This window comes from Pelodiscus sinensis, chromosome 29 (genome assembly GCF_049634645.1).
Source record: "Pelodiscus sinensis isolate JC-2024 chromosome 29, ASM4963464v1, whole genome shotgun sequence".
Taxonomy (NCBI): Eukaryota; Metazoa; Chordata; order Testudines; family Trionychidae; genus Pelodiscus; species Pelodiscus sinensis.
The window spans coordinates 13,842,721-13,863,746 of record NC_134739.1 but is presented as its reverse complement, the minus strand read 5'-3'; the positions used below and the strand labels follow the sequence as shown (position 1 = coordinate 13,863,746).

The 21,026-nt window shown below is 53.5% G+C and overlaps 1 protein-coding gene across 4 annotated transcripts in view; it reads left to right on the top strand.

Moving 5' to 3' along the window:
• Window positions 1–21,026, top strand: part of SKAP1 (src kinase associated phosphoprotein 1) — a 235,024-nt gene that overhangs the window by 168,975 nt on the left and 45,023 nt on the right. For all 4 annotated transcript variants that reach the window (XR_012898048.1, XM_075911452.1, XM_075911455.1 and 1 more), the window contains exons 5-8: window positions 15,901–15,981; window positions 16,783–16,866; window positions 18,594–18,718; window positions 20,508–20,571. Coding sequence is in view for 3 of the 4 variants with exons in the window: in XM_075911452.1 (XP_075767567.1) it covers window positions 15,901–15,981; window positions 16,783–16,866; window positions 18,594–18,718; window positions 20,508–20,571 (354 nt within the window). In the remaining variant the exon portion in view is untranslated. The remainder of the gene's footprint in view (window positions 1–15,900; window positions 15,982–16,782; window positions 16,867–18,593; window positions 18,719–20,507; window positions 20,572–21,026) is intronic.

Genomic DNA, 21,026 nt, shown 5'->3' with positions numbered 1-21,026 from the left:
AATGGCGGCAGCCGACTAGCATTTCACACTCACTTTGCACGGGTGCCAATAGCGACCTAAGGTGCAGGGCGGCGGCAAAGAAGGCCCCTCCCCCGATGTGTGACACCATTAGGCTTCAGAGTCAACACAGAACAAGGCTAGTTCATGCTTCTCCCAAAGCAGACTCAGTCCTGCAAGCACTGCGTTAGGGTCTTGTCCAGCCGGTTTTCTCTGCAACGACAAATCTTAGGAAGTTTGTCTTTTAAACGGAGTCAGTCCAAGCAGTGTTGCAGCCGCGCAGTAACACTCTACTGGCTTTCCTCTCTGTAGCTGCATAACTGAGCCGCGTCTCAGAGAGAGAAGGGCGGGAGGGCAGTAATATCATTCCCTGGGCCCACATCTACTGGGGGAAGAACCTCGCTTTCAGGTGTAAGCCGCTCTTCTTCCCATCTGCCACGACAGCAGCCGCCGTCTCCTGTTCTGGGCCGCTCCCTGATCTCGCACGTGGAGGCCAGGTCTGGGGATGTGGGGTGATTGTTCTGTCCGCTCCCGGTAGGACTGCGCATCCCCCTCAGCATCTCCTCGGCCAGCCCTTCTCAAACTTTTTTTCTTGTGACCCAGTTGAAGAAAATTGTTGATGCCGCGACCCAACATGATTTGACTGGAGTGTGGGTGCCAGGGTGGGCTGAGGATTGAGCTTTGGGGCGTAGGAGGGGGCTCCGGCTTGGGGCGGGGGCTTAGGGCTGGGGCAGGAGGGGCTGACTTCAAGCAGCTCCTGGTCAGCGGTGCAGCAGGGGGGCTAAGGCAGCTTCCTGCCTCTCCTGACCCTGCAGACCCTGCTGCCCCCCAACGCAGCCGGCAGCCCCCCATAGTCCGGTTAATGGAAAGAAGTAAGGCCGCACGTTCTGATGAATTTAGCCTGGCATGGGTGTCGCTGCGGCACATTTCCTGGGTGCGGGAAAGTCCCTTGCATTCTCTTCTTGTGAGTGCTGGGCCTTTGTATCTCCATCTGTGAAATGGGCACAATCTGATCCGCTCCCCTCGCCGACAGCTAGTGAAATGGATGAATGTTTGTGCCAGGCTCGGAAGCCAGGGACGGAGATTCCCAAAGCTAACAGCTGATCACCCCTATCCTGTTGAGAAATGAACGGCTTGGACGAGCCCACCCCCTGGGAATTTGGCGTGTTCGGATGACGGTAAAACCCTCCTTCCAATCTGCCCCCTCGCTGTTGTTTCCAGGGCAAACCCTGGTGCTGACACTTGTTCTATTTTTCTCATGCCCCGCTTTTCCAGAAGTTGGTTGGAAAGGATTCCGGGGGGCTCAAACGTCCAGCCGTTCCCGGTGGAAATTCCCAGCCGGTAATTCCAAGAGGAAACATCATCTTTTCCTTTTGACGGGGGTAATTGGCACTTCATTTATCTGGGAGGTTTGTTATGACGCGGAGCTAACAGATAACCGCACTTAGCAAACTCTCACTCTTCACTAATGGAAGATGCTTTAATCTAATAGCCATGTATCATCCAACTCCGGGCCTTTTAGGTGCCTCCTCCCACCCTGCAGGGTTCTTCCTTCCCTGGAACGAGTCCCCGCTCCCAGGGAGATTTCCTGCCTTCCCAACTCCAGCATGGCTTTTCGGGAGGTCCCAGGAAGAACAGGGGCACTTAACTGACGAGGGAGTTTGGAGCGGACGAGTCGTGGGAAGGGAACTGGTTAGGGAAGGTGCCATAATCAGGAGAATGCTGCTGGGGGCTTAGGCTACAAAGAAAGGGGAAGTGTAAAATAAAAGCGAAGCTAGCAAGGGTTGCCAGGTAGCCGTGTCTCTCCAGGAGTGCAAGCTGAGCCCTTGGGCGGCCACCCAGGAGAGAGTCCAATGCCACCCAGCTGAGTAGCCAGCAGCGTGTGTTTCTACATCCACACATGTTTCTACATCCACAGGTGGTGCACATCCACACATGTCTTGGCGCGTGTAGCAACAATTATTCCGCACATGGATGGAAAAAATTAAAGGGCACATTGCATAGGGGTAACTTCCTGTCTACAAGTTTCAGAGGGGTAGCCGTGTTAGTCTGTAACTGGAAAAACTTTTTTAAAATGACCGTCTTGCAGCACCTTAGAGACTAACAAAAAACGTCGATGGAATCGTTAGCGTTCATGGGCACGACCCACTTCTTCAGATGTGTGGAGTTTGAGGGGTCCAAGTTCCAAATAAATAGCAGAGATAGGGGACGGGGAGGGAAAGGAGGGGAGAAAAAAAATGGGAAAAGAATAGTCAATGAAAGTTTCCATGCTAAATGAAGCTGATAGAGAGGGATCTAAGGGTATGTCTACACTACCTCGCTAGTTCGAACTAGCGGGGTAATGTATGCATACCGCACTTGCTAATGAAGCCCGGGATTTGAATTTCCCGGGCCTCATTAGCATAAGCGGGGAGCCGCCATTTTTAAATCCCCGCTGCTTCGAACCCCGTGTAGCGCGGCTACACGGGGCTCGAACTAGGTAGTTCGGACTAGGGTCCTATTCCGAACTACCGGTACTCCTCGTGAAACGAGGTGTACCGGTAGTTCGGAATAGGCACCCTAGTCCGAACTACCTAGTTCGAGCCCCGTGTAGCCGCGCTACACGGGGTTCGAAGCAGCGGGGATTTAAAAATGGCGGCTCCCCGCTTATGCTAATGAGGCCCGGGAAATTCAAATCCCGGGCTTCATTAGCAAGTGCGGTATGCATACATTACCCCGCTAGTTCGAACTAGCGGGGTAGTGTAGACATACCCTTGGTGCTCTTAAGTACCTGGTGTTTGGCCTTTTATGTCGTTAGGATGTGGAATGTACCCGGTAATCCAGTTAAGGTTTTTGTTTAAACCTCTATTGTAAATATCAAACTTGTAAATAAAAATTAAAGTTCTGCAGCCTCCCTTTCAAGCTGGTTTTGGAAGTTGGCTTGCAACAATACCGTCCCTGTGAGATCCATGAATGAGTGACCGGGCAAGTGTCACGTTACCGAATTTGAGGGAAGCAGCCAGATCACTGCTGCACCCATAGGTGGGGGTGTTGGCCCCAAAAATGGTATAAAAGGGGGCCATGTGAGGTGTTGAATAGAAGCTTACTGTATGCTGATCCTATGTATGCTAATCATGGGATAGTGTAATGTCTGTGTGTGAAGTTATAAGCATGTACTTTGTGTGGATACTGAATATTTCTCTGCTTGTGGCTGAGCATTGGGCAGAGCCTGGCCTATGGACATGCTAATTAGTGAGGCTATGTGGGAGAATAGCACTCAATGGGCCAAGGACACACCTCAAGAATGAGGCCTGACACCTAAGGGCTGCCAGCAGGGGACACAGAGATAGGCCGCTGGCCAGGTGACCTGCTGCGGCCAAGAAGAGACCAGAAAGGATGTATAAAGATGCCATGTGGCTGACTCCATCTTGTACTCAGCTCAGCTCTTCATCCCAGAGGCAGCAGTGCAGGGATCGGAGCGCCGGAAAGAACTGTGAACTTATCCTGACCTAAGATGTGCAACAAGGACTTTTAAGCCAGCAGCTGTAACATCTTTGCTGCAAGCCTGCATCGAGAACTGGGAGATTCAATGCATGTAACGTAGGATATTTTAGCAACCTTACTCTCCTGCTTTTCTTTCGTGTGGTAATAAACCTTTAGATTGTAGATGCTAAAGGATTGGCTCAGTGTGATAAGATCCAGAGGGTAAATTGACCGGGGATCTGTGGCTGGTTTCTTGGAACCGAACAGAACTTGTTCGGGGTAGGTGGGATTGGGTTCTAAGACCCCCCCCACCTGTGTATGAGGCCCGGGGCCATCTGGGGCACGGATATTGCTGGGGTATCGGAGGGGTTTTGCTCGTGAGGCTTCAGGCAGGCAGCTGAAGCACTCTGGGACTGGTTTGTGGCCTGTTTGGGAAGGTCTCCAGTCTGGGGGCTGTAAAGAGCCCTGAATTTGAGCAATTTGCCTGGAGCGGACGCCCTCAGCTGTGCCCAGACCCGGCCCGGTCTGTCACAGCAAAACAAAACGTTCCCCAACAGGTGTCTGTGTGTTGCCTTTTCGAATATCTGTCTTGTGTCCATTAATCCTTTCTCGTAGACACTGTCCAGTTTGCCCCATATCCATGGCAGAGGGGCATGGCTGGCATTTGGTATAGATCACTGGGGGAGGTGCAGTTAAACGGGTGCTTATAGTGGCTGAATCCGTTTGTATCTCCTGATGCTCGCGCCTCCCGCTCTTGTTACGATTCCGTCGTCTCGGTGCTCACGCTCTGTGGGGTCAGATGTTTATCTCTTGAGCTCCCGACCGCCGGGGCCCAGGGCTTGAAGTAGAAACGTCTCGATCCAGGTGAGCGCCGTGCTGTTAATGAACTCCAGAGACGCTCACCCCGCCCGGAGTTGCTTGAGAAGCAATGAAACCGAGGCTTTGTCTACACTGTTGAGTTTCCAACCTGGTCAGAGCAGGCAGGCTGGAAGAGAGCGCTGGAAGTAAACCACTTCCCCGTGGGGAGAAGCTATCAGCGCTGAGAGCGTGTTTACACTGGGTAAGTTGTCGGTGTCTCCTTGTCTGCCTTTAGATGGGGACTTTGTCAGAGCAGGAACCCTCCTTGACTGTCTACAAAGGGTGTCACCGTCCATACAGTCAGGTGTGTTGGTTCCCCTTCGCCGACGGTGGTGACTGTGTCACGGTTCTCTCTGGCTACGCGCATGGCTCCAATGTCCGAACCCTGAGGCCGGAAGGCTGTGTGAATGGTTCTGATGAGGCAGCTTTGATGAGGCAGCCTGAAGATGGCTGGATTGATCCTCCTCCCACCTGTTCGGAGCCGTTTTGGACTTGGGGGCTGGGCTCACGAAAGGAGAAGGCTCCGGGGGGGGTGTTAGTAATCCGCCCTCGGGCGCCCCTTCAAAAGTCAGGCCCCAGTGGCTGCTCTCGGCACAGAAGCTCCTCCCCCCGCTACAGGCCATGGTTCTCCAGCATCTTGCACCACCTCCTTCACCTCAGACGCCAGCCTCTGGCGTCTCGTCCGTTAAAATCCACCTGGTGGCTGCCTCTGCTTTCCACCCGCGTTCGGGACTGAAGTCCCTCTCCTGGGACCCGGTAGCGCGAGCCTTTTCCTTAAGGGTCTGGATCGGCTGTACCCTCAGGAGAGGCGGCCTTTTCCGCCTTGGGACTCAAGTTTGGCTCCCTCTCTCGGCTCGTGGCCTCCTCCCCCAATTGGAGCCCCGAGCTACCTGCTCGCTAGCCCATCTCTCGTACAAAGTGGCCTTCCTGGGAGCTTCCGCCAGACGGGTATCGGAGCTACGAGCCTCCACCTCCCTGGCGGGATCCTGTTATTTTAGAAGGCTACAGTGCCGCTGCGGGTGCACCCTGCCTTTCTGCCAAAGGTGGAGTCGCCTTTTCACATCAATCCGGACACTTCTCTCCCTGTTTGCTTCCCTGCGCCCCATGCCACGGACAGGGGAGGGCACAGCGCTCCCTGGATGGACGGTGCGCCCTCGCCTTTCCTATGGAATGCACCAACGCGCACCGCCGATCGACAGCAGCATTTTGTATCCATCGGGGAACGTCTGCAGGGTCTCCCGACTACGCAGCCTTGCTCACCACCAGGATCAAGCCGGGCTGTGACTTGGCCAAGGTGCTGGCCCCGCCGACTTTCCACTCGGGCGTGGCCTCATGGGCCGCCTTTTTGGCACAAGTCCCGACTCAGGGTGGTCCTCCGTGCAAACCTTCCTAGATTCCCTGCGCCCTGCCCCCAGCAGGGGCAGGATGCCACGGCATTCAGCGGGGCTGTGTGGCACTCAGCAGGTTGAGACCTGGCCCCTCCTCCATACAAACAGCTGCGAAGTCCCGCGTGGGAACGCCGACGAGCAATTGCGTGGGGAAGAACCTTTCTTTCCTCCCGGGTTGGAAGCCTGCAGTGGGTCAGAAAACACCCACTCAAGCAGCAGTCGCTCAAAGAAGAAAGAACAGCCCCTTCCCTTGTGTAAGTGCTGTTCTTCCAGCGATGTAGCTCACGTCCACTCCAGACCGGCCCGCCTCCTCTCTGTCGGACTGTTCCGCCAAGAACCAACTGAAGCGGGAGTCGGATCGGCAGGGGTATATACACAACGCCATGGGGGTGCCACAGTCGGCCCGACACGTACCGATAGGAAAAAGTCTTCCGACGATCGTGCACGCTGGCACGGACTCGAGCAACCCCTCTCGAAGACGTTACCGAAGGGAACGCACCGTTCTTTCGGCAGGAAACGCAAGCAACCCTCTGAACCCGGTGGTGCGGGGCGAAAAGAGCCCTGCAGCCTGGAATCAGCCCGTCCTCCGTGAATTGGTTGCGGTTTGTTCTCCGAAAAGGTTTGACGTATTGCTCTAGTTTGTTCCATACCCAAATTGAGGTCTCGCGGGACGGTTATTCTTTATGCGCAACACGGCTCTTCGGTTACAGCGGAGAAAGAGAGAAACAATCAAAACCCTCGGGGAAATCTTTTAATATTTCCAGCCTTCTCACATGGGTTCTTGACACACGGGGCTGCGGAGGGGAAACGCTGATTTATGCTGTCAGTCATTAGACAACGGAGAGGTGAGGTCAGGCACGGGCATCCTTCATCTCTTCGGCGGTGCTCGGATCCCCTGGGCAAGGTGGAATCAAAGCATTGCAAATGGTAGAGGTCGCGAGAGTGACCCCCTGCGAGGTAAAAGAGCGTAGCCTCCTGCCTTCCCCTGTACGGCTGACACCTATATATCTTCATATTGCCATTGTTTCTGCTTGAAAAATTGCACGTCGTTTGTTTCACTTTTTCCTACCCTCCTCTGTCCTTAAAGCCTCTTGATTCTTTCCCACCGTGATCTATGGGGCTCGTTTGCGGCAAGGCTGATGATTGTGAGTGACCGAGTGTGTATAGCAGCGATGGGTGAAGCCGGGAGATGGGGTTTAGCCAACAGGTGTCTGGTTTTGGGGGGCCTGGCAGAGACCCTGCATGTTGAAATCACGTCGGCTCCTGGGGAATTTTTCCACCTGATTTGCGGCGGCTGGTTTTCCGAGCAGACAAGCGCAGGGTTAGGCCGACCGCGCCAGCCTGCGGGAGGGCAGGACACCAGGGGAGGTAAAGAGGGATCCAGAAAGGGGCGAAGTTTGTCGGTTTCCAAAATCCAAGGACGTTTCTCCCTCCCCTGGACTACAGCAATTCTAATGAGGCCCGGTCCCCTCTCCCGCTGTTCCACGCCTTGACACGCTGCCGCTTTCTTCCCGGATTCTCAGCTGGCTGCCCATCCAGGACAAACCTGGAGGAAGATGGGGGGGGGGGGACAAGGAAGAACTGGGGCTTGTCCAGCTCTCTGGGAACACTGGGAAGGTTCGTCTCCTGTCACGGCCCCATGCCTGTGTGACTGCTACCGTAGGCGCGCACGGCCACAGTCGAGTCTCACCCTGCTGATGGGGCGAGTGGTTTAGCATAAGTTCTAGGGAGGTCCTCAAGCCGTGATGTTCGAGCCTGGGTCAGGCTCCTACAAAAGCCTGCAACTGTTTGGATCCATCAGAAGCTGCAAGTGTCCGGAGTGAAACACCGGGGGGCAGGGAATCTGCATGGAAGATCCCTGGAAGTGGAATTTGCTTCTGTTAGGGATTGGGGCTTGCCCAAAACCAGCCATCTTTGCAGGGCACACCTGTATACTCCGTCCTGTGAGATCAGCGAGGGGCAACCCAGGCTAGCGAGTGGGCCGCATGAGCGGCCTCCTTCTTCTCTGTGGGCGGCCAGATCGTCCCGCCCACGATGCTCTCCCTGGCTAGAGCAGCTGTGCTCACTGCGCTTGCGGGCCTAGAACGTGCGGGCGGTGCTGATGGCGTGGTGGCAGGGGTGGGACTGGCTGCAGTGGGAGCTCACGGGTCTCACCAGCAGAGTTGGGTGTGATCAGCCCGCCCCTCGCTCCCCGTGCCAGTGAGACCCGTGCGCTCCTGCTGCAGCCAATCCCACCGCTGCCACCATGCCATCGGCATGTCCTCGTTTAGGGACGGCGCACCCAGAGACAGTGGGTCTGCATCTGGTCTCCACAGCTGAGTTGATCCTGGTTGGCACCCAAGGAGGAGCAATGGTTCTGCACATCCCCAAAGCTGGCACAGTGGCGTGGGTATGAGAGGGCGTGTCTCTCATCAGGGCACTGCCTTTTGCTCCTTTGGCACATCACTTTGCACATGGGAGTCCTGGTCCACAGCGGGAGCAGCGACGGGCTCCCACAGTCCGTACCTGCTGGCCCAGGACCCAGCTTCTTGAAACACACAGGGCATGCCTGCACCCCCCCGTGCGCACCTGTGAGATGTAGCGGGCCAAATCTAACCTCCTGTTGAAGCCAACGGGTGTTCTCAATGGGGAAGAGCCTCGGATTTTGGTCAGTAATGAATACCCTTGTTACAATGGCGAGACACAGCAAGCGCCTTGCTGCTCCTTGGAGCTGGGAAGAAGAGGGGGAGAAAAATCAGGAAGGCCTCCGATTTCAGGCTCAAGTTTCCAAGGTGGTGGTGGAAGATCAGTGAGGAGCAAATATTTGGCACGTGCACCCTGGGGCAAGCCGCTATCCAGTGTAACGGCACAGCTGGGCCATATGTTGTTACTTACACATCAGCCTTTCTGAGTAATGAGGTACAGGGCTCGGGCAGGCATTGGCTTTTGTCAAGCCTATATTTCAGCAGTGTTTAAAGAAACCCATCGCGCGGCACGTCTCATGGACTTTCGGCTCCCATCCGTCTGCACCGAGCCGCCCGCCCGACGAAATGGATGAGGCCTTCGTGCTACCGTCCATCCCCGGATAATGAGCCAGTCCGGCTAACCGTAAATGGTGGCCAGTTGGCACACACATGACTGGCCGAGTGAAGAGGAGAAGAAAGTGGAGCGTAATGAAGTCCCTGCGTCCGTGTCCCTGCGCGCGGACAGGAAAGGACGGGTGGTTTATAACTGTTTATTGGCGTTAATGGTAATAAATCCCTCACTTGTGAGGCATTAACTTTAATGTTTTCATTCGGTGATGATTTAGATTTTCCCTTTCCACACTGTAAATCATGCTGTCCCAGCGCACAGCGGGTCGAGTGGCTTACCTAATGTTATGTTTGGGGGAGAGAAGTAACGGAAGCGAGAGATCGCTTTCTAGAGGTGTATAAAAAAGAAGGGTTGTTTTTAAAAAAAGAAAGTGTCCCCCTTAAAACCGTCTGTCCCGCGTGCAGCGGGCCAGAAACGTGCAAGTATCCGTCTCGAAGTGGGAGCAAAGGGCTGGTTTCCATAGCAACTTCCCAAATGTACTTGATGCTGAAGGGTTCCCTCCCCCCTTCCCTCTTTGCTGAGTGTGAGCCCTTAGCTAATGAGCTGTGCAAATAGATATTGAGATTTAGTGTTTTTTATTTTGCAATTATAGACTTAGTGGTTTGGAGGGAAACTTTTGGTCCAAAGGTGTTGCTTCCTTTCTCAATTCCGTGGGGGTTTGTTTGTTCTTTTGGAAAGTTGATTTAACTTCAGCCTCACTGTGAAATCTTCCAGCGAGAATAAGACACTGAAAATCTCCCCAGGCCAGCTCTAGTCACATCTGAAATCAAAGAAGTCTGTCTGTTCGGTCTTGTTTTGTTGTCAGTCATAGGCCACGTCTTCACTGAGGGGAAGATGGACGCTACCACGATCGATCTTCCAGAGTTTGATTTAGCAGGTCTAGTAAAGACCCGCTAAATCAAACACAGAAGACACCCCTGTCGGTGGCCAATATGGCTGCTCCTATGAGGAGCAAGGGAAGCTGACGGAGTGTTTGCTCCCATCGGCCTTCCACTGTAGGGGCAGCGGGGAAACTTGAATTAAGGTATGTCAACTCCAGCTATCATAATTCGATCTTCCCATTAGTGTAGACTTGGCCATAGACATCACAGTCATGGTCTCCTTAGGAAAATCTATGCTAACCAACTAGCTCTCTAGACAATAGTCTGTCTCTTTCCTACCTACCTATGTTATGCCAATAACTATGTGGCATCGACAAGAATTTCAAACTATATCATTCCATTGGGACAATCTCTTTCCTTCTTCAGTAGGTTTGTAACTTCCTAGGATGACTTCAATAGGACTAGCATTTAATACATAACAATGATCACACTGGCTCAGACCGAAGGTCCATCTAGCCCAATGTCCTGTCTTCCAACAGTGGCCAATGCCAGAAGCACCAGAGGGAATGAACAGAACAGGGAATCATCAAGTGATCCCGTCCAGTCATCCATTCCCAACTTCTCATAAACAGAGGCTAGGGACACCATTCCTGCCCATCCTGGCTCATAGCCATTGATGGACCTAACCTTCATGAATTTATCTAGTTCTTTTTTGAACCCTGTTAAAATCCTGGTCTTCACAACATCCTCTGGCGAGGAGTTCCGCAGGTTGACTGTGCGCTGCATGAAAAAAAACTTCCTATTTCAAAAAATGTAATCCTTTATGTCAAGAGTTGTCATAGAAATTGTCATAAGCCAGCTAACCTTGGATCCAGTTTTCAGTGTTGACTGGTTAGATGCTTTAAAAGAAGATGTATAAAACTCACACCACGGCCAGTTCTGCTGTTCTGTGTCCCTGTGGACCTTTTTTCTTGACTTATCTCAGTCTTTGAATGCCAACTTTAGATGGATTGTTGGCATGCAGACAAAACAGCATTGCAAATTGCAACCCCCACGCAATATGTTAGGCATCTCTAATGGAAGAGAACAGGTCCTGGGTCTGACGCTAGGATATTTCACTTGATAACGTTCTCCGTGCATGTGATTTGCTGCCCTTGAATGTAAATTCACCTTAGTGATCGGCCAACTATCAATCCAGGCAGCTATCCTAAGGTAGATGCCTACACTTTGAACTTGGCTGACTAGCCCCTTATGAAAACTCTCACTGAAGACCCAGTAAATCACCTCCCCTCTCCACCTCTTTGTTTCATCTACTTTCTTATTTCTCCCCCCCCCCCATTCCCCCCCAAAATGCAGTAAAATTAGCCTGGCACAAGGTCTGTTTCAGATGATGCAGACTGACAATTTAGTTCCCCATTTTCTGTGAAGCAGTTGTGCATTTTATTCCCTTTTTATAAACAAGTCTAAGTTTTCAAGGCACTGACAAGTTAGACTGACTTCCACACCTAGACGTGGCTACACAGGACACCTTAGGCTCCTGTCTTCACTACATTTTGTCAATAGAATTTTTGTTGGTCAAGGGTGTGAATAAAACAGAGGCTGGGGACATCAGCCACGATTTTATAGGGCTCTATCCTAGCCCCTCTTTGCTAAGCTGAAAAGTCCCGGTCTTTTTAATCGCTCTTCATACGGCAGCCGTTCCAAACCCATTTTTTATCCCTGACATGAACCTAATCCGGGTGGGTTACGAGGACTGTGTCTGGGAAGATCTGAGAGCAACCTTCTTTTTATGTGTTTCAGCCACAATGGCACTTCGCTCATCGGGTTGCCAGGATCCTGTGCAAATTGTCTACTCCTCACTGGCTGTGTCTACACTGGGCCACTTATTCCGGAAAATCAGCCGCTTTTCCGGAATAAGCTGCGAGCTGTCTAGACTGGCCCTTGAATTTCCGGAAAAGCAACGATGCTCTACTGTACAAAATCAGCCGCTATTCCGGAAAAACTATTCTGCTCCCGCTCGGGCATAAGTCCTTATTCCGGAACACTGTTCCGGAAAAGGGCCAGTGTAGACAGCCCAGTAGTCTTTTCCGGAAAAAAGCCCCAATCGCGAAAATGGCCAATGTAGACGCCAATGTACCTGCCAATGTAGACGCTCCTTTTCCGGAAATACTTATAACGAAAACTATTCTGTTTTAAGCATTTCCGGAAATTCATGCCAGTGTAGACACAGCCACTGTGTGTGTGTGTGTGTGTGTGTGTGTGTGTGTGTGTGTGTACTCCTCTGTGTGTGTGTGTGTGTGTGTGTGTGTGTAAGCAGTCACATAACATACATTTACCATACAGGGTCAGTATGATTCCTATTTTACTGATGGGGAAATTGAGTCGTAGAGAGGCGGTGCGTCCCGCCCAAAGAGAGGCATTAGTATTTATTCGTTGTATTGTGGTCACACCAGGGACGAGCCAGGTCCCCGCTGCGCACGGGGCTGTACAAACACGCACAGAGTATGTGGCCCCTGGCCCAAAGAGCTTACAATCTAGCACCAAGAGAACAGGGAGAGGCAGAGAGACGGGCAGAGCAGGAGGATACAGTGAATCTAGTGACGGATCTGGGTGACGCATGGATGATCCGGGCTCGAGGCCCTGTGCTCTGACTCTTAGGCCATGCTGCCTTGGTTACCCTCCCCCGGGCGTGTTTGAATGGACCCTCATTAGCTCCCCAGAATCCTCCTTGACACGCCAAGGGTTCTGTTTGCCCCTGCAGGACCAGCACATGGGGCAGGGGCGGAGGGGAAAGGTCTCTAGCTTGCAGAGGGCCCCTGGACCATGCACACAACTCTACTCTGCAGCCTCATTTCTTGGAGGCTGGGGGGGGGAGGAGCCCCATGCTGCTAATGCACTGAAAGTAAATGAAATTAAATAAGCGAACCAGCACTCGCCTCTCCTGCCTCCCTCCCCCCCCCCCCCCCCCCCCGGGTAATTCAATTCCAACGCGCATGCTGATGGGATCTCGCAGGGGCCGCCTGCGTCACCCCGCTGGGGCCTGGAATCTTAACGTCTAAATAAAAGTTTCACTCGAGCATTTTTTATGCTCCCGCCAGCGGGATCAGTGAGCTGGCATCGGGCATGCTAATGTAATATTCATACTCGCGGGTTCCCCCTGTGTACCAGGCAGCGTCGGCCCGTTTTCATCATTATAAATGTCCCATAAAATGACATTCAGATTTGCATTAACAAAAGGGGCCTGAATTCCGATTAAAAAACCAAACCTGCTTACCAGGCCTTTTTTTTTAAACGTGTCAGATGCTCTGCATCTCCAAAGGAAAAGTGTGTAATGCATCTGTTATTAAAGGAGCTGCTCCTTCGCTGGGTCCGGCTTTAGGAACAGAGGAATTGCTATCGTGGGATCTGTCCGGGGTCCTGTGACTGGTCGTGTCTGACACCATCTGCTTCAGGGGAAAACGTCAAATTTCCAGGGGATGCCAAATAGTTATTGTGGGGTTATGCCCTGGAACTGGAGGGCTTCTATTCCCTCCCAACTCTCTTATTCATTTTTGAGTCTTTACTTGGATCCCACAGGCTGGTTTTGATGTTCAAATATCCAGTTTGGCTTTGAATCCTCCTATGCGCTTGACCTCAGCAATATCCTGCAGCAGCGAGTTCCGCCAGTTATGGCAGGAAACGCACTCCCTTGAATCTAGTTTTAATTGGCTACCTTTCTGTTTCATGAGGAAAGGCCAGATCTAGGTTCAGCCCTGTGACTAGTGACTAGGGATGAAATTCATCCCCTGGACAGAGGCCAATGAGGGTTTATGTACCACTCACACCTTTGGACTGGAATTGAAGTGACGGGTCTCTCCCCAGAGTTGAGTTTCATCCGAGTGGGAACTGACCTCCCAAGGACGGATCTGCCTCTGTGGGCGGCTCTGATTCCCAGGTAATAACTAGCACAGAAGGGGGTGGGCATGTAGGGGGGAAGTTTGTACAAAGCCGGACTTTGTGCATTTGGTGGTGCTCTCGTGCCTGGCGTTTGCCCCCGGAGCCGGGGCTGGGGATTTATAGCAGCCCCGCGTTTGCAAGCTATAAAACACAAACATGAAAGGCCGCTGCGAAGGAGGGGACTGACCCCCGGGATGGCTTAGGCCGGGAGAGAGGCCCGCTAGGAAAACAGGAGCAACCCTTCTGGCCTGGGACGCGGGGAAGTGACTCACACTTAAAAGGCTGCCAAGCGCAGGCACGGGGGAGATGATTTGCGGTGCGGAGCGAGTCGGTTTTTATTGTGTTTCTGCACAAATGATGAAGACCCGCGACGTGGGAGGGGGTGTTCTCGGGGCGGGCCGTGGGCTGTTGAATTCCTGGCCAGGCCGGCGAGGGGGGGGGTGAGATGCAGTCCGGGCAGTTTCACGGCACAATGCCGGGGGCGGCCTCCCCGGGGTACGTCTTGCAGCCGATGCGGGTGTAACCCACATACCGGGTGCAGTTCACTGTTCCACGCAGTGGCACTTAGACCACTGACAGCGAGAGATAAGAACAAGGGCGCTCCACAGCCTAAGCTGCGAGCCAGCTGGCTTTTAGCTCATGCTGTAGTGGCACCTACACTAAGCTCCCAAGGACCCAGGTTCAAATCCACCCAGTTCCGGTTTACATGGCCTGGGTGCTGGAGTGGCTGGGCGAGGCTAGAGCAAATCAGTGGGTCTCAAACTTCATTGTGCTGCCCCCCCCCACCCCCTTCAAATGACTCTGTGACCCCAGGAAGGGGGGACTGATGCCTGAGTCTGCCCACCACCCAAGCCAGGGGGCCCAAGGGCTTCTTCAACCCCAGGCAGGAGGCCTGTAGCCCGGGTGCCCAAAACTTCAGCCCTGGACTGGGGACGGGGAGGGGGGCTTTGGCCTCGGGCCCCAGCAAATCTAACAGCCGCTCCGGTGGCCCCATTGAAACAAGGTGAGAACGAGAGCCCCTGGTTCAGAGGATCGCGACGGTTCGATCCAGCCTGGTGGCAAAACCTCCTCCAGCTTGCCAGCCCCCCGGAGCGCTCACTGGGGTGCCTGGCATGAGCAGCTCTGCCCCCTACTGGGGGTGAGGGATTGGCTCTTGAGCTGCACGCGGCCTGGGGGCTGGAGGGGGGATTCACCCCCAGAGCTGTGAGCCGGGCTGGAGGAGCTGCTGCCAGACAGTCCATGCTCAGGACCCGGGCACAGAGAAGGGCTGCTCCGCACGGGCGGTGAAGAGTCCCCTCGGCAGGTGGAGGCCTGCGGCTGCAGGATGCGCGGGCACCCAGGGCCGTCTCTGCCCGCATGGCATGGGCCGGGCCCAGGGTGACCGCAGCACGGCTTAATCCTTCCCTCCCAGTGGCCAGACCCACAGCCGGCTTCGGGGTAGGGATGTGGAAAGTCAGCGGGTTACCCACTAGGTATTAGCCTTACCACTTTCTTACCTGGTAACCGATTAACCGGCAGGGCGGGGGAGCAGCCGGAGCAGTCTGCACCCTCCCCCTACAGCATAGCGGGATCCCGGCCGGCCGCCCGGAGCAGCCCCTTCTGCGCACAGAGGGCCAGGTTGGAGGAGTCTCCCCGCCCGGCGAAGAGGCTGGACACCAGTCGGAGCAGGGTTAACCGGTTAACCAATTGCAGTACAAGCATGTAGCCGGTTAACCTTTCCCCCTGCATCTTTGCATCCCTCCTTGGGTGGGCGTTGGGTCAGGCCCCTGTGAGTGGCGTCCCTGAAGTCACCAGAGCCGGATCCCTGCGCCATGCGTCCGCCGAAGTGAGGGCCACCAGCCCACTGGCGGGGAAGCAGGAGCCGCCCCGCTCCCGACGGGGCAGATGGCCAACAGGCGCCCGCTGGGATTCTACCCAAGAGGCTCTGGGCTTTGATTTGTGCGTGCTCCATGTAACAACGCCCAGCAGACTGGTGGCTGTTCGGGGTCTGAGCGCGGGTTCCTCCTGCTATCTGCCCCCGGCTTCCTGCCTCCCCCGGGCAGGGAAATTAACGCCCCCTCGTGGAGCCGCTGGACAGGCCTCTCAGTAACCTCACAACATTTCGAGGTTCGTTGCAAGCCTGGTTCTTGGAGCAGCGTGGCACAGATAAAGGCTTCTGTCCGTCCCTTGTCCTGCGGAGGGCTGCGGTGTCCCATTTGGGTGTGACACATACAGAAGGGTTCCTATGTGAGAATGGGACGTGCACGCGCACACACACCCCGGTTGCAGTGTGTGTGTGTGTGGTTGTGCCATGGTAGAGGCAGAACGCAGTCTGCAGATAGAATCTCTTTCATATCTTTCATGAGGCTTTGCTTTGCTCTCTTTAGGGTTAGAGGACGCCATACAGAAACCGGCTCCCGAGCTGGAGAATGTTTTGAAGCAAGGATACTTGGAGAAGAGGTCGAGAGGTAACAGCTGAATAAACCAGAGTTAAGGGCGGGAGGGGTGCATACCCCTTTTATTTATGCTTAATGATGATCTATAAATAAGTCTGGGAGCGGATGGTGGCTGTGGGGGTGAAACAGGTTTATTCGCTGCTTTGTCTTTTGCATGGCAAATTTAAATCTGGTCTCCCCGGGAAGGCTCCGTGGATGACTGGCGAGCTTAAGAGGTTCATGACAGCAGTGGTACCAAGGCGGCAACACCGGACAAACCAAAAGGGAAAGACTTTTAAGTCAGGAGATGTAAAATACCTTGGCTGGGGTTTTGGAAAGCACCTCAGTGATGGAGGGACTTACGTCCTATTGCTGGTCGCTTGGTGCAGGCACCCAATTCACTTGCGCGTTTTGGAAAAGCCCAGTCCTTACGCCAGGTCGACACCTGCTGTGTGTGGCATCTCTCGAGTCTTGTTCATGTGCCAGAAGTAAGAGAGGCTGCAACTTTCGCAGGTCGGTGAGCAAAGCCCAGGATTCAACAGTGTCGTCGCTAGCAAAGGAGGGGAGTTCTCGCCTCCTGTTAGGTACCACGTGTTCGTTGAGCTGCGTTAAGAACGCGCCTTTTCCCTAGCCCAGAGCTCAGGCGTGTGTGGCCGGACCTGGGGCCTTCAGCCCCACATGTAATGCTCCATCGGGGGTTTGCTAGATTCCAGCCCCCCGTCACTGCGTAGGGCAGGGCCAGAGGACGTACGCTGACCATAAATACGCAAAAGAGAGTATGAGACCTTTCCCCCAATGCTCCAAACCCTCCCTTTGTGTCTTGTTTCCCCGCAGACCACGGCTTCTTTGGCTCCGAGTGGCAGAAGCGATGGTGCGTCCTCACCAGAAGGGCCTTTCTGTACTACGCCAATGAAAAAAGTAAGTGGCAAAGTACCCGCCTTGTGATCTCCAGGCCATGTGGGGTGGCTGGGCGAGACAGGGCAGGCCCTTGTGTAACACGAATGCCTGGTGAAGAGAGAGTTGCAGGGCAGTCTCTCTCTCTCGCCACGTCCCTGGGCTTCAGGGGATCAACAGGGCCCCAGTAAATTGGATTCGGTGCTTAGTCTGCCACATTGAATCCTGTCGCTTTCTGATATTTAGACTCCAGTATTAACTAGAAGTTCCATCGTGCCAGATGCCAGCTAGCTCATGCCCTGATCTAGCTTCTGTTTCTCATCCCCTCTTACGAAGTGGCGAATGTTCCCATGAGTTGTAAAAATGTTCCCATTAGCCATACATTAATCTCTGAAGGATGGTGTAACCTGGCCTTGAGCTCTTCGCCTCAGTGATGTCTTGTGGCGGTGAGTTCCACAGGTTAGCGGGCGTGCGCCTGCACGGATTTCCTCCTCTTTGTTTTGCACAACTCCAAAGCGTTGGCTGCCATTTTCAACGGCGCCTTAAGGGATTTGAATGCTCCGTTCTTCTTGCAGTCCACAGTCTTTCCAAGTCCTCTGCTTCCTGCTTCTTATTTCACATGGCTGGCAAATAATTATGACGTGGCAGAGTGTGGAGATGCTAGGACAGGCATCAGCCACAGGCACTTTTAGAAAGACCGTGGCCTTCTTTTATTTCAGTCTCCTTGTTGGTGCAGAACGAGAGGAGAGAAACACAAGAGTGGAACCGCGTGTGAATAAAATGCTGAACTAAGTTTTCCATTAGGCGCGAGCAGGACTTTAAGTCCCCAAGTGCCTGTAAATAATCTGTGTGTCAGTGTGTATAAATATTTTGCAGTTATGCTCCATATAAACACACAGCTAATACCTCCAACAGAGTTTGGCACGGCTAGATATATGGGCTTCGTTACACCGTTCCGCCCCTCCAGAAACGCTGCATGCCGACAGCTTCCAACGCACGCGCAAACAGACACACTGGGTCCTTTGTTTTATGGCAACTCTTCAGCCGTTAGGACAAAAATAAAATCAGCAGCACCGACAGGGATGGGTTGGTCTTTCTCTAGCATGTGTCTTCTGAGGTGCACCTCACAAAGATGACTAAATTAAGCTTTGCAAGCCGGGTCACCCACAGAGAAGCTCTGTTTTTAAAGAAACGATGAAGAGTCCTATGGTGCAAAAGGCTGCAGCTAGACAGCGAAGCTATTTCGGGATACCGGAAGTATCCTGAAATAGCTACTCTGCGTCTTTACAGCAGCCCGTAATTTTGCAATATCTTTCCAAATAACGGGCACGCTATTCCTGCGTCCCTGTAACGCTCATTCCACAAGAGTTACGGGACATTTTGGAACAGCGCTTTATTTCAAAATGAGCTGCGCAATTTCTGTAGCACAAATTGTGTCGCTTATGGCAAGGCAAGGGTGCAGTGTGGATGTATCCTTAGAAACTAAGCCCAGGTTTACACTAGGGATGTAATAGTGAAGTCGATTAACCGGTTAACCGATAAGCAAAAGTGTATAGGTTAATACTAGAGTTAATACTTGCCTTTTTTTCCTCCTGGGGATACAGATGCTCACCCCAGGGGGCACCAGTTTCCCATTGACCCCGCTGAGACCCTTTGGGCAGCGTGTGGCTCCGTGCCTCAGTTTCCCCACCCGTGAAACGAACCCGACGCCCCTTTCTGGGACACGCTAACGTTATTGTTTACTATTGCAGGCAAGCAGCCGAAAGATGTTTTCCCCATTGAGCACTACAGTGCCCAGCTGGCTTTCCACCTGCGCAAAGACTCCCGAAGGGAATCCTGTTTCAAACTCCTCTGCCCGGGCAAACGCAGCTACGAGGTAGGATCAGCAGAGGAAACGGTGCCTTTTCCTGTGCTCTCTGACGCCCCCAGCCGCTGGGAGCGGGAGGACGCTGCACGGCGCGCACCACTGCCTGCCTCTCGCGGGGCAGCATCTCTGCTAGTTAGTGCCCGTTTGCTGGTGTGAGGCTCGGTCCTGCCGTGCGGGCAGGAGACTGGACTTGATGCTCTCGCAAGGTCCCTCCCAGTCCTAGGATTCTGGGATTGTGCCCGGTTCTCTGCTTGAGCGCTGGTCCCCGAATCCCTGGCTAGAGAAACCCACCGGGAGGTTTTGGTGCATCTCGGTCTTCATAGAATCATAGAATACTAGGACTGGAAGGGACCTCGAGAGGTCATCGAGTCCAGCCCCCCGCCCTCAAGGCAGGACCAAGCTCCACCTACACCATTCCTGACAGATGTCTATCTAACCTGTTCTTAAATATCTCCAGAGAGGGAGATTCCACCACCTCCCTTGGCAATTTATTCCAATATTTGACCACCCTGACAGTTAGGAATTTTTTCCTAATGTCCAATCTAAACCTCCCCTGCTGCACTTTAAGCCCATTACTCCTTGTCCTGTCCTCAGAAACCAAGAGGAACAAATTTTCTCCTTTCTCCTTGTGACACCCTTTTAGATATTTGAAAACCGCTATCATGTCCCCCCTTAATCTTCTTTTTTCCAAACTAAACAAGCCCAGTTCATGAAGCCTGGCTTCATAGGTCATGTTCTCTAGACCTTTAATCATTCTTGTCGCTCTTCTCTGGACCCTTTCCAATTTCTCCACATCTTTCTTGAAATGTGGCGCCCAGAACTGGACACAATACTTCAGCTGAGGCCTAACTAGTACAGAGTAGAGCGGCAGAATGACTTCACGAGTTTTGCTTACAACACACCTGTTGATACAACCTAGAATCATATTTGCTTTTTTTGCAACAGCATCACACTGTTGACTCATATTCAACTTGTGGTCCACTATGACCCCTAGATCCCTTTCCGCCATGCTCCTTCCTAGACAGTCGCTTCCCATCTTGTATGTATGGAACTGATTGTTCCTTCCTAAGTGGAGCACTTTGCAGTCTTGAAAGCGCCTCTTGAGCCAAACCTCTCCAAGTGCCCTTTAATCGGCCCTGCTTTGGCGAGACTGGCAACCAGCCGCCACGCTGACCTCTGCTCCCAGCTGGACAGTCTGCTCCACGGCCTTGCCCTGGGCCGGTACAAAGCGGGTGTAAAACCCAGCCAGAACCAACGCGGTCTGCGCTCGCCTGGCGCAGCAGCAAAGCAGAGGGAATTTGAGGGGTCTGCAATGCCGAGTTGTAAATAGTGTTGCAAGCAGCCTTCATGCTGTGGAAGGGTTATGCCAGGGCTCCAGCTTCCTGTGCTCTGGCGGGCCAGGCTGTAATGGAAATGATCTGTCAGTTTTGGGATGGGAGTGTGCCTGAATTTCAGGGGTAGGGGTGGGGGTGGGATCTGGAGTTTGTGGGTCAGACTCAGTAACGCTGCTTGGAATTTATTTTTTGAATCGGATGCTTTCAGATCACTTGAATGCTGAGGTCAGTCTGGCAACCTTCTCTGGTTGCAACATCATTAAGCCCATTTTACAGATGGGGAAACTGAGCAGTGACTCAAGATTCCCCAGTGGGTGAGGGGCGGAGCCAGGAGTCCTAGTCACCTGCCCTGCCACTAAAACAAACCCCATAGACTCCTGGAGTCTTGGATCCCGGGCTCTGGCTTGTTTTCATGGTCTCTTGCTTCCGACCTGAATGGCCTAACGCATGGATTCCCGCCCTAGTTTACAGCGTCCAATCCTGACGAGGCTAAAGACTGGGTGGATCAGATCCAGTTCCTGTTGAAGGGTGAGTAGCTATGGGGGCGGGGGGGCGCTATAGCCCACGTACTGGACTGGAGAGTTCAGCCAGACCCTCCGGGGCCATGATCTGCAGGCAGCTTTGTGCTTTGCTAGCCACCTCCCTCCTGGGGGTGTAAAATCCCACTGAATCGGTGAACCGCTTATATGGGATCCCGTGGGCGGGGGGAGGGGCACTCCAGCCCGGTTGGTTAACCGATAACCGGGAACATCCCGTCCTCCTCCCGGATCTCCAAGAGCTTCGCAAATATGGATGAATTAGCCAATTTACCTGGCATTGCCCAAGTCCTTTGGGGCAGGGCCTTGGGGATGGAGGAGGTGCAGGAGGCTGGGTCGGGGGAGTGAGGGTTTGGGGGTGAGGAGGGGCTCAGGACCCCCCACCCACCAGGGGCCTGCCTTCCCCTACCTGCTAGGAGCCTATTCTCTCTCTCCCCGCAGGCTCCC